Genomic DNA, 20,468 nt, shown 5'->3' on the forward strand with positions numbered 1-20,468 from the left:
CTAATCAAGGTCTTTGGAGTGCTTTGATTAATTGGATCAAACTGGACTGGATCAGATGTGTGTGTGTGTGTGTGTGTGTGTGCTAGAAACACAGCAGGGCAAGTAGCACGGAGAAAGAGACACTGACCTTCTTGACTTTGGTGTTGCGGATGGTGAAGCGGCGGACTGTGTAGCAGGCGTGGACTTTGCTGCTCTTCAATGTCACCACAATGTTACCATACTCCTCACTGTTCTCTGTCGGCCAGTACTGGTCACATTTTCTCTGTACGATGCCCAAAAACAAAACAGGATCTTTTTACAACTGATTTACATATAATATCTAGATTTGCAGATATTTTCTATAAATTTCTACAAATAGTTTTAAACCTCAGATTTAAGCAAAATGTTGTTATTTTCTTGTATTGTAGAGCAAACATTGGAGAATGTTTATCATATAACCCATAGTGCCCTACATGGATATAAATGATTACAGCACAGTCTGCCAGATACACAAGATTTTATTAGGTGACATGAAAAAACCTAAAATACTGCTCTATAGCTCAGTTTGCAGTGGACTTTATTCTGTTCCAGACAGCTTAGGTGAGAGGAACGGAGGGAACTCACTCTTCCTTTCTCCACCAGGTTGGTGATCATCACGATAATGCCCGTGTTCTGCTCCCACACCATCCTCCAGAAGTCCTCGAAAGTGGATTTGAGGGGACCCTGTGCAGCAATGTACGCCTTGGGCTTGTTGTAGCCCTGAGAGAGGGACATACACTTAAATATAATTTTTTATAATAATACATTTTTTTTTTTTACATGGTGCACAACTGCAGACACACATAAAGCCCAGTCTACTGAATTAGGTAAACTGTGGGCCCACAGTAAAAAAAAAAAACAAACAAACATTTTTTTCAATGTCATTTTTTAAAAGGGTGCTTTGGTTTCTATTCAAGTTTTATTAAAATATTCAGATTTATTAATGACTTTAATTTTTACATAACAAAAAAACTTTATTCAAAAAATTCTGTCCCACATTTTCATGTCACTACCGAAACACAAAGCCTTTGGTGGAGCCTTGTTTAGCCACACCCCTGCATCTTAGAGCAAGAAGCGAGACTGCATCCCTGTCCCTGCTTAGCTTTCAAATTTTGGAAGTAAATGTGTCCTAAGGTTCGAAAATCAATGTGTAACATTAGGAACTGTCATTACTGAAACACAGTAAGTAAATTTTATGTTTTAATGAAAAATATTATGATGTCTTGTGTGTACAGCTGTTCAAAGCTGTGTTTGCTAGTCATTGTACTGGCGAGCATTTTTGAGCTCTGCCTGAAATTGGCTAAAACTGTCATTACAAAATAGTCAGTACTGGAAACATTTGGTAAAGTGTTAAAGGCATTATTACTGTTCTCGTAGTGACAAAATGGAATGTTATATGATTTATTCTTAGCAGAATAAACATAATTAACATCATTCAAACCAAATAGATTTTAGTCCTAAGCCCAAGTCAATTAAGAGTGACTTTTTGAACCAATTCAGTAGAACAATCCATATAACATGATCAGTATTTTTTAAATGTAGCACTACTACTGCTTTCTTTGTCTGTCCCAACAAATTTTTAACGTCAAAAAAAAACCTAAATATGGTGATGGATGCAATATTGTATGTATTGTATAACACTCACATCCACATAGTTAGCATTGATGTAGTCACTGTGTTTGGAGTCCTTGCCGGCTAATGGTCTTAGCTTCACTCGACTGTGATCGTCTAGAGGGAGAGACGGAGGCAGAGAGTGTGAGCAGCATACATATCATTAGAGGAGAGGGAGAGAGAGAGAGAGAGAGAGAGAGAGAGAGAGAGAGACTTACAGGCCACAATGTTGATATATCTGTTCTTGTGCTTGTTGTCTGGGTGATTTGAATGTTCAGACGTGATCTTCATATCCGCTGTGCAGCGCTGCACTTCCTGCAGTGAACACACACAAACACCCATAGAGATATGATTTCTTTACAAAGAATACAAAACAAGCAGAAAATAAATGCGCATTTTAAATAACATCTCTTAGTAAAACTGACTGCCGCTAGCTCTTTTTTTTTGGTGAAACAATGTAAATACTTCATTTATCTCCCAGGCTGCTGCACTTTTTCCTTTTGAATGATGATTTCTCACCGCAGACTGCCGAGACAACACCCATCTCTTACCACACACACACACACACACACACACACACACACACACACACACAGATATATGCCTTTAGTTCAATACATACTCAACAGGATCCACTGCAGCTTTTAAAGCAGCCATCAAAGTCAAAACCTGAAAGCAACTCTAATTTAAAAATCATTCACTTCCTTAGAGAACTATAACATAACTTACTCACAGATGTTAAATAAATGACTATTATTAAAGTATTGATGAGAAATACAGGGTGCTTTCGGTGTTTCTGTGGCCTGGAGATCTACTTTCTGTGATTTTATTTGCTTGGACACAATAGATCCCACTGAGACATTGACAACTCATGATTTTATTAGTATTGGCAAAAATATCACAGACAATAATGACCAATTTTACTGCTTGCTGCATCACTGGGACTGGAACTCAGGATCTCAGGAAAAAGGTGAAACGCTGAAGGGGAACACTTTTTTGAAAAATGTCTGCATAATTCAATCATTGAGATGTAAACAAAGTCATTTGTAGTGGTTTGATGTGAAGTTGTGCATTATAGAGAAACTTATTGACTCTGATGTCTTTACAGTGGTGGTGATAGGAACCAGGAGTTATGATGTCTACAGCTCAAATATACCCATTTTATTTACTCTCCAGAGCCACCAGTGAACCTACACGTGCCTTCTAATAATGGTAAAACAGTGGAAATACATTTCAGGTCAAAAGTTTATCTTAAAAGTACTCTAAAACAATGTCTCAGTCATCCAGCAATGTATTTATAACCTATTCCATGTCATACCTTTCTGTGGGGCAGCTTCTGGGGATAAACTCTTCAGACCCATTGTTTCCTTTCTCCACCACTGCGAACAATTCTTGGACTTGGTAAGTTTCTCTAGAATGCAGCCTTTAAAATCAAACCACTCTGAATGACTGTTTACATCCCAACCACTTAATAATGCAAAAAAAAAAAATCGAACAATAAAATTTACCTTTAAAGGTTGTACCATCGCTCAGTTAAACTCCCTGTTGAACTACATGACAGTATTACAGGCTGAACTAGTGAAATAAGCCAACAGAGGTTTATAGTTGTCGATCATTTTGTAGTTGGCATCATGCCAATATAAGGAACTCTGGGCTGAAGTATTTTTTCTCTATGGAAAAAAACAGTGGCATTTTCAATAATTGGTTCTATGACTCCTTATAATGAACAAAAATATTCCAAATCTGATACATTTTGTTCTGGGTACTGGATGTCACTGGATCCTCTGAATTATAAGGTTGTTAGGTAGCAAAGCTCTTATATACCAAATATTGCTAGATCCATGCAAGCTCATACACTCATGTGCATCAAAATGATGAAGTTTCATACTGTATTCTACAATGCTGGCTACATTAAGTGTAACTATTAGTGCCAAAGCAACTTAACCAGAACATTTGGCAAAGCTTGATGGTTTGCATGGGGTATTTTAATGAGGTTCCTAGTATTGTGATGCTAACTCAATGTGCAGCAGTGTTAGCATGAATGTAGCAATATCTGTATTTCAACTATTAACAAGCAAAGTCTGAAAAACAGACAAAACAAAATGTAGTTTTGGAACAATTGTTTACTACACTATTGTTTACTACAATGGTGACATTAAAGAGTGCCAATTATTTTTCCCATAGAGAAAAAAAGGCTTAGACACAGAGTTTCTCAATATGTTCATGTTGCCAACCAAGATGATGCCTTTAGAGATCTATGGAATACATGGTATGAAAAAATCCTTCCTATAGTTTTTAGGTGTTTAAAAGACTCCATTGTATGCCCAAGCACAACTTGATATGTGTGCACTGTGTGTGAAAGCACTGTAACAAAGTACATTCAGTTCATGAGAAGGACAAAACTAGGTCAGTTCAACTAAGCTTTGCATTGCAGCCATCCAAGCTATGCTCTTTTGCCACGCTCAAACTTTGAACTCTGCCCTTCTGTCCTTACTTTCTCCATTCATTCATAATTGCACGCTTCCCTCTCACTCTTCATCAACGGAATGCCAATCTCCACACCCTCCCCACCCTCTCATGCTTTTGGGTCCTCATCCAAAAGCCCTCTTTTTCCCAGGAATCCCTTCAAAATCTCTCACTCAGAATGCACCTTATCCTCACCCCTCCCTGAGCCGGCCTCCAAGAACCCTCTTAGCCTGTGCTTGCCACCCTGGCCACGTCTCTCGCAGGCCAGCCAGCACAAAGCCACTTGTCAGGGGCCCTGGAGACTCCATATAAAGAGATTTGCTCTGTTGCCTCTTTCCTTTTCTGCTGCGCTGGGTGGGGAGGTGCTGGAGGAGAAAGACCTGGGGGTACCCATGAGGTGTCCATTGAAGAAGACAGAAACACTTCCCAAAATTCATGTACGTGAAAACACCCGCATCCAGACACTCATCCCTTCACTCTCCGTTCTTATTAACCTCTTAACATAATGGTTCAACCAAAAATCTGTACAATTTGTCCTCTTATGTCTGCTTATTTAGTATTTGCACTGGAGCTGCAAGGCCAGGTACCATGTTAAGCCATTAAGATAGACCTCAGATGGACTTGCATATGTGATTTCTGACACTGTATGACAATCTACAAATTTATCTACTAAAACAGACAAAAGCAAATTAGCATAGCTAAAAACACTACTCAGAGCCATCTTGACTTTTCCCAAACTTTTGTCTATATTTTTCCTTGTGCATTTGAGATTACATAACTACATGGCTTATGTGGGTTTAAGGCAAAGTTATGATGATTTAAATATGCAAATTCAGTTTTCAGAATGTTAATGTTTGGGGGACCTGTGACCAGAAGGTTGCCGGTTCGATCCCCAGCACCGACAGTCCATTACTGAGGTGTCCTTGAGCAAGACACGTAACCCCCAATTGCTCCCCGGGCGCCATGGATAGGGCTAGTGTGCTCACTGCCCCCTAGTGTGTGTGTGTCTATTCACTAGTGTGTATGTGGTGGTTCACTTCACGGATGGGTTAAATGCAGAGGTGGAATTTCCCCGTTTGTGGGATTAAAAAAGTATCACTTAACTTAATGGTAGCTATAAGCTTTCATTACTTGTTAGCTACATTAACTTTGTAGCTCCCATGCAAAACTAAAGAGGCAAACTGCAGAAACCAAGCATTTCTTGACTGCTCCCTGTTCAAGTCTGGAAACTCTTCTTAAATTAATTAATTAATCTTAAATTAATAACCGGTGTTATTTTATTCAGTAATAAGAATAAAATTCTAGGTGATACTTTGTTTTGAGTGGATACTTTGTTTTAAATGAAACAAACATTCAACAGACACTCAGTAATATGTCAAAAACATATGAGGGCTAGGTTTTGGGTAAGGTTAGGTTTTGCATAATGGAAGTAACATATTAACAAAATATCTACTTAATGTAAGTAAAGTATCAACAGAACATCTTCAAGATATTTACTTCAATGCATTCAAATACTTCACTAATGCTACTTCACTGATATGTTGTTGATGTGTTACTGATAATCTGTTAAGATTATATAATTAATAATCATCTACAAAGGACCACTCCAAATAAAGTGCAACAGGGCAGAAGCTGATTTGGTTTTTTAAATTTAAACTGATATAAAATATGCTTTGCATTTTTTATTAAACCTATTTACATGAGTTGAACAAAACCACATCAAATAATGTTTTAGGGTGAATGGACAAATCATTTTCCAGCCCTGCAAAGTCCTCAGCACAGCTGGTCACAAGCAAAGCTAACATATGTTTTCTGTTTTGGATGCTTGGGATTTACTGTAATTATTATTTATCACAATATATTACAGTGTGTTTTATTTATCCTGGATGTGAATTTCAGTACAACTTCTAAATGTTCTACATCTTTCTCAATAGTCACAGAATCATCTAAAACTCTGTTAATCATTCAAAATGTATTTTTTAAATAAGGCTGAAGATGAAAAACAGCTTCATAACAGCATCATTTTATGCATTTATCTTTAACAGATAACTGGTTTTATATGAATAAAAATAGTTATTCCAAACTTCTGACCAGCAGTGTACATTTAGGGTAAGAGGGAAATTGTGTAAACTGGATTTCTGGCTGAATCACTGCTTTAAGACTTGGTATTCAGTACCTACTATGAAACTAGTACATAGACACTAAGAGTGAGGAGCTGAAGTCTGAAACTGCCCATAGCTCCACTGAGTTTAAATTGATACTCAGTGTCACCAGGCAGTCAAACACTCACACTCCACTAAATTACTTTCCTCTGTCTATCAAGCAGCATGTGGACTAAAAAGAAGCCTGGTTAGAGGAGCAATACAATAGATTCCCTTCAACCTCTTTCCCCTCTCCTCTCCTCTCCTCTCCTCAGCACCAAGAACTCTCCGTTTCTTTAGGATGATAGGGGGAAAAGGTGGGAAAGAGGCTGAGAAACGGAAAGACATACAGTACTGTGTAGATTAAATTTTTCTGATGTTTTTAAGTGGAACATAAGGGTTTATTAGATCACAAATGTTAGAATAAATGTAAGTAATATTAATACACTAAGCGGTGATTTTATGGAGTGTCAATGTTTTTGTTTAACCATTTCCAAACCTCTCCTCAAGGAGGCTCAGTATTATTTGTAGTTATCATCCAACACCTGGTTTGGCTAATCCATCCTTTATGATGTTAAATCAGGTGTGCTGTTGGTGGAATTTAAGTCCATGCTGTGGCTGAAGGCATCCAAAGTTTCTTCTTCAACCCAATTCACAAGGTATTAACTACTTCTTTCATAATAAGAAATTCTTGTTACTAGTTACTGCATTTATGTTTCTTTGTATCTGTTATAAAGACATATGGTGTTTTTACAGGCAGTAATACACATTTGCATGCCTAAATTATCACATTGTTTGTTTATGTGGCTTTTGACACTACTATTCAGATGAAAACAGACAAAAATTGACTAAATTCAGGCTTCAAGGCAGCTGCTACTGTTTTAGGTGTTGTTTGCAGCCAACTTTTGTCCATTTGTAGGTTTAACAGTACACCACAATCTCTGAAACCACATACGCAAGTAATTTGCAACTACTTAGCAACCTAACCTAGTTTAGGCATACAGTTGGCACGTCAGTTGGTGTGACAAACTTCCACTACACTCTTAACAAAGACAGTTCGTAAAAGGTTCGTTAGTAAAGACAGTGGCTTTACACAGAACCATGAACACAAAGAACTATTTGCATGCTTTAAGGGTTCTTTGCATGGCGAACTGGTTCTTCAGATTGATGAAGAATGTGCTGCATATGATTCTATATAGAACATTTTGTAAAAGGGTTTTATATAGCACAAAAAAGGGTTTTGTTATTGCTCTGATGTCAAGCTTGAAATGGTTCTTTAGATTCACAGAGAATGTGTTGTATATGGTTTTATATAGAACATTTGCATGGTGAACTGGTTCTTGAGATTGATAAAGAACGTGCTGTATATAATTCTATACAGAACATTTTTGAAAAGGGATCTACAGCATCAAAAAGGATTTTATTCCTGTTATGATGTCAAGCTTGTAACAACAGAAAAACCCCTTTTGGTGCAATACAGAACCCTTTTCAAAAAGGTTCTATATAGAACCTTACACAACACATTCTCCATCGATCTGAAGGATCATTTCACATTGCAAATAACACTTTAAGCATGCAAGTGGTTCTTTGAGTTATGGTTCTTTATAGAACCACTGTCTCTACTAAAGAACCCCTCAAGAACATGCTTAAATGGTTCTTTGCATGGTAAAATATTTCTTTGGTGAATGGTGAATGTATTGTATATGGTCCTATTTGGAACCTTTTTGAAATATAGAGCCACCGAAAATATAGAACCCCGGAATAAAACATCTTTTTTAAGAGTGTACTTGTTGGCTACATTAGCTCCATAGCTCCAGCACAAAAGTAAAAAAGCAAATTTTAGACATCAAACACATTTTCACTGACTGGCTACACATGAGATGAGGTAACCGAGTATTTATTTATTTCTATTATATTATCTCTTTAACTCTAAAACAGATGCTACATCTGCTATGCTGCTACAGATACAAACACATCCCCCCCCCACACACACTCTCACTGACCATTAGCACTGTGCTGCACTGGACCCCGTCCATGTACAGCCAGGTGGGAAAGTTTGACAGTTAGCAAAACACATTACAACCTTTACATCTAACCCTGGGTTTAGCTGCCTTTGAAATTCCAGATATAACCCCTGCTCAGCTTCTTCTTTACTGCATGCCTAATCCGAGCCTAGCCTTCTTCTAAACCGCGGAACTAATGCCAGTCTAGCCTGCCTCTAAAGCACAGATCCTCGTACATCCACACACATGCAAGCAGGGAATTACCGAATTACAAAATGCTCTCTCTCAGCGAGTGAGTGACAGAGACTAAAGTGGAATCAAGCAAAGAGCAATTCCTGAGCTTACAGAGAGAAACAACACACAGGATGAACACACATTTCACTCCCAGAGAGATGTTCACCATCAGAATCTGCTCTGGTTTCCTAACATCTCGCCTCATTCGTCCATAAAATGTGTAAACATCACTGGCTGATCGATATGAAAATTCTGTTAACAATGATGACAAACAATGAGTCGCTACTGAACCAACATCAGCCAATATCATTTTGTGCAGTCAAAAATGAAAGAGTACACGCCGACTGATATGACTGTCAACTGCATATGGATCACTCTACCTCACTGGTTCAACGTCAGAGTTGAAAACACATTTCGAGCTTTTGACTGATTGAAAATCCTTATGCTTTGAGTGACCTCATAGATTAATTATCTATTATCTATTATTATTATTAAAAATAAATGATAAACATTCCATTTTGCTGCAAACAAAACAAACACGTCAGTGTTGATGGTTTTATGGAATGTTCCAGTAATAACTGTTTCAGCAAGTTTAGCTAATTTTGAGCATTATTCAAAAATGCTAGTCAGTACATGACTAGAAAGCAGCTGTACACTCCAAAATCTGTATATTTTTCATTAATGCACAAACAAGCTTAATTAACTACAGAAAATGTGTGCAAATAATGGGATCTAACTGCTCATCATGTGGCCATGAAGAACAGGGATACAGTCACTTCCTGCTCTAAAATGTAGGAGAGTGGCTAGATTAAGGCTCCGCATAGGGACAGTGCTTGTACTCTGTTTGTACATATTTAACTTATTACTATCTCAATTAATGCATTGGCTTTAAATAGAGCATAAAATAACCCTTGTAAATATCTAAGGCCTGAATAATTGCTTGTTTAAACAGTTATTTTTTACTGTGGGACTGCAGTTTGAACTAATTTAGTAGAATGTTCCAAGTAAGCAAGAGTGTCAATTTTCAATTGCCAAATTTCTGAATCTGAAACAGTGAAAAGAGGCTGCTGGCTGCTCGCCTGTGTATCTATGCATTTAACACAAATAAAGAGCCTGTTTGGTTTATTTTAACTTGATGCCATAGACATCTGATGAAGGCCTTAAATGTGGGCAAAAATTAAATTATATTTTGGATTATTTTAATTGTGTTTTTGACTAAAGTTACCCACTTTTTACTGATAAGCTTTTGAAGTAACTTTCTCATCATCATTTATTCCCAGCTATGTGTCCACCTTTTCCAACTCCACCTATCAAAACGACATGGCTTTTGTAATGAATGAAGGAATATACTGAAGGAAACAGTCAATACATATATTTGCATGTAGAGAAAATATCGTTAGGACACCTTGATCGGCATCAAAATGTCTTACTGGAGACTCAGTTTATCACCTTTATAGCTGCTACGTAAAACGAACTCATACAGTGTTATTTAAGAGCAAACTAGAAAGGACACAAACTCCATATTTTGCTTTGATTTTGGTTTTCCCTTGAAGTCCACTTACAATGTTTGTGTGGGTTTATGTACAAAAAACAGTAATTCATTTTTACATGACCTTTTCTGAACTTCTATTTCTTTCAGCGTGAAATATGTAAATGACCCCCGTTCTGATTTGCTGCTTCATATTGTGCCTCATTTAAAAAGCAGACCAGGCTGAAACAAACCCTCATAGTCAAGGAGCTAAACTGCTGAAGGCTGTATAGGTAGATATATGTAAATGAGCTTGGTTTTGTGACACCACATAATGTATTCAAAATAGGCTGTTTTTCAGCTTAGATTTCATATATGGTCTAGTAAAAGGCATGTTTTGAACCTTTAACTGTGTTTACTTACTATATTAAACGCTTTTGTTTTTGTAAACAGCATGGAAATTTTGTTTTTCCATTATATGGGCTCTTTGGGTCTGTAAGAACCTCATAAAAAACATATTTTGTCTTTTTGGGTTTTTTTTTTTAAAGTTTTATGTGATTTAATACAATATTTCCAGTAGGTCTGGTGGTTCTTCAAAGCGGTGTCACATTTCCAACTGTTTTTTTCAATGAGCACATTTAAAGACACATTATTAAGCCTTCTGCTGATACCAGTGAATCCATTTTAATCGTAACATTGGTTGATTTTATTGACTGAACAGGATGTAATGTGTATCCGAGTGTGTATCTGAGCATCTCTTAGGGCTTGACACTTCCCATCATTAGATGGAATGTGTCAGGCAGGCTGGATGAATGGAGACGTGTAGGTCGTGTCTGTGTGGATTATTGATCATTTCTGATCTAAGCACAGATTAATATTAATACACTCTGAAGGGTCTGACAGCTCAGCACAGCTGCGACACAAATTGCTGGCCCGGTCCTCTGGCCTGGACAAGGGAAGCTACAAGCGAGGGGTAGCAGCGTCCAAGACCATCTGGTCCACAAACACACACACACACACACACACACACACACACACAAACACACACAGGGTGTAAAACATCCTTATTTGCTGTCACATTGACAGAGTTCTGCTGGTTGAGCCTCTAATGATGTCCTGTCAGAAATGCTCAACAAATGCACCCCTTCACAAACTGGGTGTAGAAGCCAGGCCAGCTGTTCAGAGACACAGACTAAATCTAATGGACAAGGCCATTACAATGGTGACTAGGAGGTGGCATGGGTGTGTTTGTGTACCTCAAACTCTTCAGAGAATCCATGCTGGTTGTTGGCGTACAGGTCAGATATGTGCTTGATAAACTGTTTGACCGGGATGGCCTCCATGTCATCTGCAACAGAGGAAAACAGAACATAAACCATACATTAAGATGCCAAACATACTAAATCTAGGTGCATAACACTGCTGTCCAACAAAAAACATGCCTCTCCAAAATAATAGCTTGACAGCAGAAGGCAACAACATTATTTTCTTTTAAAGTAAGTTAATGTAAAGATGTTTTATTCTAAGTGACTTTGGAGCATTTCTGTCAATTCTATTACAAATTCTTCAAGCAATGTGAAGAAAAGCTGCTGTGTTTAAATGACGCGCAAAGAAAAATACACCAAAATGGAGATGCATCTTTTTTTGGGACAGTGACAATATACTGTCAGAAAAAGGGCAGAAGAGAAAGGGGCACAAACTAACGTGGGGTAAAATATAACATGTATATTTTGTGTAGTTAAAGAGGTTCAACTGACTGTTGACTGTTAGTCATCTCGTATTCCCATAGCAACCTCATATGTGTATTTTCACAGAAATCAGACAGATTTTTCTCCAAATTTACTCTAAAGTCCATGTGTCAAACTCAAGGTATGCAGGCAGTCAGGCTTGTGGCACAACCCTATTTGGCTCATAGAATTATTTTAATTTTATATTATTATCAGCTTGTTTCACCCCGAGCTGCACTACCGTCCCCAGCATGCACTACAACACAATGTATGTTCTAAACTCCCTTTCTCCAACAACAATCTCTGGGCCAATGGTTACACAAAAAGAAAAGACGCCAGGTGTCTAGTTCAAGCAAATGGGCAGTTTTAAAAGCCTACTTCCTGGGAACATTTAAAGATGTTTAACCTAATGTAGCCTATTGTTTCATATAAAACAATTTATTTATTTTTTTAATTATTTTTGAATAATTGCAGTTGCAGTTTCGGCATATTTTGAACAAGCAGTGGCCGTTCGGGTCATGTTACGCAAAATGTTACGTAAAAATGAAATAAAAACATCGCGCCTGCAAAATAGCTTCAATTTTTTAATATGGCTCGTTTTAGAGTTTGACACCCCTGTTCTAAAGCATGTGCTTGCACCCTAAAAGAAACTGTTTTCAAGAAATTTCTAATTAAATTATTTGTAGTTCATTGTACATCATGAATTACACAAGATGTAGTAGTCTTAGTTCAACTTTGTATGTAACTTTGGGAAGCAAATGATGGTTAAGTTATTCTCTGTCTCTTTTTCTCTAAACCTTTTCTGAATCTCCACCTTAAGTCAAATCAATGTAAACCAAACAAACATACACCCAATTTTATTATTAAATGAAACGACAACATTCCAATTTGTCCTCAGAGGAATGAATCAACATCAACAAACAAATAATACCCAGATAAGCCATCATGGAAAGACTAGTGAGAGCCTCAACCAGCACCAGCAGAGGTTATTTTGTTGATATTCAATAACGATAGGAAAGTGTTCAGTTTCCAGTTACCTCAAATAGAAGCAACACACTCGGCTGATGTTAAGTCCACCTTACCCTGAGATCAGGACAAGACCAAGTTCAAATGATGATGAGACTGAGACAAGACCAGGACTGTTAATTTACTGTCCCGAGACCAGACCGGAGTACAAAACTAGATTTTTGATTACTGAGTTTTGTGTAAGTCAGAATTTACAGCTACGTTGTTTTATTCACCCACATATTGGCTGGAATACAGCACCATTTTGAAGTATACATTTAACTCATGTTGAGAACTAGTCAGGTTAAAGTACAGCCTCCACAGCATCCTTTTTAACACAGTGTTTCCACAAAATAAAAATAAGAGAGCTTTTTAAAAGAAATTAAAAGAAATATTTCATTCAAAATACATACGGTCGTATGGAAAAGTTTGAACAACTCCAATGAAATCAAGAGGTCACACATCCTCTACATGGTACAGACTTCAAGTGCCATAGACAGTCAAAATTATATTGCCATAACTAAACAAGTGCTGTAAATATGTAAATTCAGCAAATAAACAGTGACTGTGCTTTAAAATCTGCAGAGTTGTGTTGTCTGTAGAGGATGTGTTGACTTGTCTGGACTGAAAAATATATAATTTGATCAAACTTCTGCATATGACTGTATATATAAAAATGCTATATGCCAAAAAAAGGATGTAAATGGACATATCTGCCAAGCAAACTGTCAATTAACTGCCAATTAATTTAATTTACAGCCTTAAAAACTCAAAAAAAAAATACATAACTGTAGCAAAAAAAAACAGCACAATAAAGTCAACAGTGAAGGTTCTAGAGGCCAAGAAATGAGAACTAGGTTTAAAAAAAAATTTGAAGAGTAGATGGGTATTATGTCTCTTGAGTCCCAGAATGAACTAGACCACTTGCTTTTTAGTTATAGTGGCTGTAACAATAACAAGTATATTGATTAGTATCCAAGAAAAGGGGCTACAGCCACTCCACTCCTCTGTATCTGGATATAAAAGGGAAATCCTACAACAAATTTCTGACGTTTGCTTTTCATGCATGATAAATCTGATGGAGAGAAAAAGAGAATGAGAGCATAAGAGAGAGAGCATGTGACTTAATCTGTGGAAGCGTCTTGGGAAAAAAAAAGTCCATTAGTGGCCTTAAGACAGGAGTTAGAATAAAACCTAAGAGGTGACCTTCCTTAAATATTTCACTGAGACAAATGAAAGCTGGGAAAATTAATCTCCATCTACATCAGATAAAATGCCTTACAGGTGAAAGACTCACAACTTTGAACTGAAAGGAAGAAATAAATGATTCAAGCTCCAATCTGTTCAGACTCACTCAACAAAGAGAGAGAGAGAGACAGAGAGAGAGAGACAGAGAGAGACAGAGAGAGACAGGGAGAGAGAAAGAATGAAATGTGCTTTTCCTCAGGCATTTTTTCTGTAGGAAGTATCTTAAAGGGCCCATATCTTATATTTTATGTTTTTCTTTTAGGTCCACTAGGCCCACTTATAATGTTTGTGTGTTTTTATGTACCAATACTGATCATATTTCATTTTGGCCACTTCCAACTTCTCCTTATCCCTTTGTGACTGTGCCTTTAAGACTGATATATGCAAATGGCATCTATTCTGATTGGCTGCCCTGTATTGTGCTCCATTAGCAGTGTGGGCTGAAACACTCCTTATAACTTCAGGGTGAGTGAGTGGGGGTGAACTACTGTAGTTTGAATAGACATTTATGTGTAAATGTGCTGTTTTCTGTGATAACACAAAAAACAGTGAATGAGAAATGAGCTGTTTTTGCAGCTTAGTTTCCATGTATGAACTGTGCAGTGAAGGGGAGTGAATAGCATGTTTTGAAATGTTAGCAATGTTTATACACTTCAACAAAGTCTGTTGTTTAAAAATTGCTAGGAAAGTTTGTTTTTCCCTTTAATGCTGTTCTGCAGGGCTAGTGCAGAAAAAAAGAACATGTATCATGATTATATCACAACATATTGTGAATGTCATATGGCTTGCAGTGTATTCTGTACTTTACGTACTGTGTTACATTTGGCCTGCATTTATTTTTGATGAGATTTATATGCATTTGTTGGATAATTACAATGAATATGTAGAAAAGCATAAAAACAGAAAAACAAAAAGTTGAAAGGACTGACATCAGTCAGAACGCTTATAACATTCAATCAACAAATTCTGTGATGGGTGAGAGGCCAGATGTCCACCAGCAAAAACACGATCGCTAATATCATTTTACAAACAATACATGGAGAAAGAAAGAAAGAAAGATAGAAAGACAGAAAGGAAGAAAAAGAAATAGAGTGTTGAGTGGAAGAGTGAAAAATAAGAGGTAGAGTGAGGGAGTGAAAAAGAGAGAGATACAGTAACAAAGAAAATCAAAGTTGAGTGGGAAAGAAAGAAAGAAGGAAAGAAAGAGGGAGAGAAGAAAGATAGGAATGAGAGAGTGAGAAAGAAAGAAAAGACAGTGTTGGGTAGGAGAGAAGAAAGTAATAAAGAAAGGGGAAGGGAGAGAGGAAGATAGAGATCAGTTGAACAGAAAGAAAGAAAAAAGAAATGAAGAAAGGAGGTAGAAGAGAAAGAAGGGGAGAGAGGAAGAGAGAGAGCATGAAACAGAAAACAAAAGAAAAGAATGGGTTGAGTGGGTGAGAATAACATAAAAGAGAGAGAGGGAGAGAGACAGAAATGAGAGTTGGTTGGAAAAGAAGAACAAGAAAGAATAAGCAAAAGAGAGATGATTAAAGACAGGAAAAAATGAAGACACAAAGAGGCAGGAAAAATGAGAGTTGGTTAGGAGAAAAAGATAGAAAGAAAAACAGAAAGATAGAGAAAGAGAGAGTTGAGTGGGAAGACAAATGTAAAAGAAGAAGCCAGAGGGAGGGAGGGAGAGAGGGAGGGATGAAGGGAGGGAGGGAGGGAAAGAGGGATATGGGGAGAGAGGGATAGAGAGAGAGAGAGCTGGTGCCCGTGGTAAATGGCTGAGTGTTCTTGCCAGGCTGGCAGACAGAGGGGCTGAATTGGACAGAGAGGCTCAGAGTCGGGGTCATTGTGAGCTGTGGCACACTGCAATAATGAGAACTGGTTCCATTTGAGTGCCTCCAGGAGATCCTGAATGAGTTTCACACACACACACACACACACACACACACACACACACACACACACACACACACACACACACACTTGCTGGTTCTCTCAGAAACACACAACCTTCACTACAGCTGCTTAATTTCAATACACACTTAAACTACAAACAGGCCCTGAACACACCAGCAGCACTCACACACTAGACCTGTCTCCATCTGAGATTTATAATACTAACAAATTAGAATCAGATATGATAGATGTGCATTAGTTCTTGGCCCAAAACTAAAGTCTCTCTTCCAAAAGTTTAATATCCTGACCACATGCTTTATTTTCATCATTTCTATTTTATTTTAGCCAAGTATATTATTTTTATTGTCTATACTGCTGCGTGAAATACTTTCTCCTGTCACATTCACGTATTCCTTGTTTTTTTACAAGGAATTCTGACTCAAACTGAACTGTATGATGAGAATTTAATGAATTTGACATACATTTTATGAATTTTAGAGAGATGTCATGAAATTTCACTGGAATTGAATTAACAAGTGAAATTTCATGAATTCAAGAGAAATATCGAAATTTCAATGGAATTTAATGCATCTCTGTGAAATTTCAAGAATTTGAGAGAAAATAATAAGAAATTCTTCTGGAATTTAATGAATTTTAGTTAAATGTAATGAATTTGAAAAAAGTAAATGACCTTGAGTGAAATGTCATGCATTTGAGAGAAATGTCTTGAAATCTCACTTGAATTGAATGAATCTGAGTGAAATTTCATGACGCATGGAACTGTTTCCTAGAGGGTCATAACTGAACTGTTGTGAGGTCAGACATTTACACCTGTGTTATTCACACGTACACACAAGTTCACACACACGTACACACACACACAAATTCAGGCATGAGGGCACAGAGATCGCAATCTGTGCATTTGTGTTTATGACCTAAACACCACCAGCAGAGTCCCACCCGCCTGCAGAGCAGTCTGCTCTAAAACCAACCACAGTATTTTACAGAGTATTTTTAGCTCAATAGTTTTGAACTGTTGCAGACACATGTCTAAAATTCTTCTAATATGATGCTACTACTCTACAACAGTCTTGTCAAGTTCACATATAAGAAGCTTTAGAGTCAACCTGAAGCCAAAATGCACTTTTCACCTAATGTGGGTCATATCAGGCACAATTCATCATAAACCATCGAAAAAATGTAATTCTTGTTTTTCCACAATGTTTTGAAAAGGGTTCTATATAACACCCAAACGGTTCTCCTATTTGATGCTAGATAGAATCCTTTTCGAAAACATTCTATACAGATCCATGTACAGCAAATTCTTAAGAACCCCTTCATGATCCAAAGAAACCTTTAATCATGCAAAGAGCTCCTTGAGTGTTCATGGTTCTATACAGAGCCATTTCCTTTATTTAAAGAACTGTAATTTTTCAGAGTGTATTTTAAAACTATATTTCAAACATCAGCCAGTGTATTGATAAAGGCTTCATGTAGGAGCTTTCTGTGAGGGAGCTTTTAGAGATGGACGTCTGGTTCCCATCACCACCACTGTGAATAATTCTGACTACAAGTGTCTCTAGAACTGAGCATTTCACACCTAATATAAATGACTTTGTTTACATCTTAACTATTTAATTAAGCGCAAAAAAATGCTGGAACTAATCATTTAATGATACAATGGAAAGAAAGCGTTATTGTAACTGAATCTCAATTTATGAGCATGCATGATATTTCTATTAGTTGTTGTTTAAATACTGACATTTGAGGCATATTAATATGTGCAGTGGTAGGCATAGTTTATTTAAGCATCATCTCGTTTGAATAGGTGTATATCAGCTGTAGCCTCCTGACGTTGGTCCTCTGACCTGCTAATTACAGTGTTTTATTTATCATTTAAAATCTTTGTGTTCTTCACAAAAACTACAGAATAAAACAGGGAAAAACACATTTCTGGTCTATAACAGTACAATACAAGCTAGTTTTGAATGAAATAGATGACTCCACGCCTTTTTGTGCTAGTGTAAATATGTACACGTCAGCTTAAAATGAAAAAGATCAACAGGATTTGTAATGAAAATAAACACTGGGACTTTATATTATACTTGCTGCAGCAGCAAAAAAAGAGTTGTAAAGTCCAGTAGCCCTGCAGTGGTGATCACGGACCAGTGTTCAAATCCTGTAGCCATCTTTATTAGCCAGCTGAAGAGCTCATCACTCCCTGTTCATGTTCAAATCAATGCCATGATGGATTTTTACGTCCAAGGGTCATTAACCTAATCTGGGAAAGGAGTAGACTGGAGTAGGCATTAAAATAAGCTCTAGTCCACTCTGCTCCTTCCACACATACACACACTTTTCACTCCATGAGACAGGCCCAATTATTTCTACACAGAGTGCAAAGAGGCAGACAGAGCAAGAGAAAAGGATGGATAATGTATGTGTGGGTGTTCCAGGCACAGCATGAATAATAGCGGCTCCTCAGCCTCACAGCCAAAGGCACAAGCATTTCTCTGTTTAGTTAAGAAGGCGACACCTCCAAGCTGCCTGACTAAAAACCCACACGCTAACATGTAAACAGTGCCGTGTTTTGGGTTAGTGAGCGTATAATGCTTGGAGCAAAGCGTGCCCTTGAAAGACGATGTGCTCACAACACTGGCTCACAATACTCCACACCTTAACCTTATTATGCAGTATACAGTGACCATTTTAAACTGGTCTCAGGTCAGTGTAAAGGGTCCACTTCAAGCAGGTCTCAGAATATTGTAAAACTACCACTTCAATCTGCTCTCATGTCAGTGTAAACTGACCACCACAAACAGGTCTCATATCAATGTAAAGTGACCACTTCAAACTGGTCTCAGGTCAGTGTAAACCGACCACTTCAAGCTGACCTTAGGTCAGTGTAAATAGACATCTTCAAACTCAGGTCAGTGTAAAGCATGCACTTCTAACTGGTGGACTCAGGTCAGCATAAACTGACCACTTTAAACTGGTCTCTGATCAGTGCAAAGTGACCAGTCCAAACTGGTCCCATCTCAGTTTAAAAGGTCCACTTCAGATTGGTTTCAGGTCAGTGTGAACTGCTCCCCATGACCCGGAAGGATAAGCGGCCTGGAAAATGTGTGTGTGTGTGAGAGTGAGTCAGTGTAAACTGACCACTTCAAGCTGATCTTAGGTCAGTGTAAACAGACTACTTCAAACTGACCACTTCAAACTGGTCTGAGGTTGTAAAATAACTACTTCAATATGGTCGTCATGTCAGTACAAACTGACCACTTCAAACAGGTCTTAGATCAGTGTAAAAGGACCACTTCAAATACCTCTCACATCAGTGTAAAGCGATCACTTAAAACTGGTCTCCTGTCACCGTAAACTGACCATTTTGAACAGGTCTCAGATCAGTGTAAAGTCAACACTTCAAACAGGTCTCAGATCACTGTAAAGTGAACACTTAAACTGGTCTCAGTTCAGTGTAAAATGACCACTTCAAACTGGTCTCAGATCAGGTTACAGTAAACACAAATTGCTACATTAAATTTAGTGTTCAATTAGATGGAAGTGTATGAATTTATTCCCAAACATTTTATTTATTGATTAATTTATTTGCATCAAGGCAAAGAGAGGCTATTTTAAAGCACACCTTTTAAATCACTGCACAATTCTGTATGTGTCAATTCATACTAATGACAGCATTACTACAATTCTGAAAAGTATAAAACTTCTGACTGGTGCTGTATCGTGCTTGAACCAAGCCACGACCTCTTGAGATAATGGACTGTGATCACCACGGTCTACTCAAGTCCAGACTTGGTCTCAGGTCACTGTAAAGTGACCACTTCCACCAAACTCTTTATCTGCCTGCACTGTTCAACAGCAAAGTGTAACTAATGAGCACACAACTGAGAACCAGTCCAAAGGTCAGCGAATTGCATCCCTTCTTACTGATCCCTTATCAGGGATTTAGTTCAGCCAAGGATTTAAGGTGTACACTTGACTGTAAGCATGGCTGGTCAGAAAGTAGTGTGGTGAAGCCTACCTGGAATGGGGATGACTGGGATACTCTCATTGGGCACCACTCGCGGAGAGCTGCTGTCCTCCACATAGAAATGAGCTGTCTGGAAACACCTCCTGATGGAGAGAGAAGAGAGAGACATGTGTTACTATTGAGAGCTACATTTAAGTATGCATATGTTTTATATTTACTACTGCAAGTTGCATTCAAGTGTGCATATATCTTACATACACAACTGTGAGTGATGCTCAACTGTGCATACGTGAATATACTATTACAGTTGAGAATTACAGTTGAGTGTTTCTATAGCTGACATACACATTTGCAAGTAGTACTTAACCCTTTACTGCATAATCCCACATTCATCATGACAATGGTATGATACATATTTACTGAAAATGAAAGGGCTTTATGGAAAGTACAAGTTTTAATAATCCCACTTACATTTGCATATGTATATATGCAGTCTGATACTGATTGTGTGAGGACGTGTTAACTGACTTTCACCAGCAAACCAGCAAAACACTGCATGCCAGCAGGCCTGCTGCAACTTTTGCACACCACTCTGTAAATAAGCAATATGATGACGGACTAACACAATCGGTGTTAAAGCAGACTGTATTCAGCGGCAGAGGTGCAGACTCAAGC

At 37.8% G+C, this 20,468-nt stretch overlaps 1 protein-coding gene across 3 annotated transcripts in view; it reads right to left on the reverse strand.

Moving 5' to 3' along the window:
* Positions 1-20,468, reverse strand: part of ptprga (protein tyrosine phosphatase receptor type Ga) — a 438,997-nt gene that overhangs the window by 20,645 nt on the left and 397,884 nt on the right. For all 3 annotated transcript variants that reach the window (XM_037532284.1, XM_017712211.2, XM_037532285.1), the window contains 6 exons: positions 19,845-19,936; positions 11,198-11,289; positions 1,848-1,944; positions 1,664-1,746; positions 604-738; positions 128-262 (listed from right to left, as the gene is read on the reverse strand). In XM_037532284.1, the coding sequence (XP_037388181.1) occupies positions 128-262; positions 604-738; positions 1,664-1,746; positions 1,848-1,944; positions 11,198-11,289; positions 19,845-19,936 (634 nt within the window). The remainder of the gene's footprint in view (positions 1-127; positions 263-603; positions 739-1,663; positions 1,747-1,847; positions 1,945-11,197; positions 11,290-19,844; positions 19,937-20,468) is intronic.

The sequence above is a fragment of the Pygocentrus nattereri genome, chromosome 21 (genome assembly GCF_015220715.1).
Source record: "Pygocentrus nattereri isolate fPygNat1 chromosome 21, fPygNat1.pri, whole genome shotgun sequence".
NCBI classification, from domain to species: Eukaryota; Metazoa; Chordata; class Actinopteri; order Characiformes; family Serrasalmidae; genus Pygocentrus; species Pygocentrus nattereri.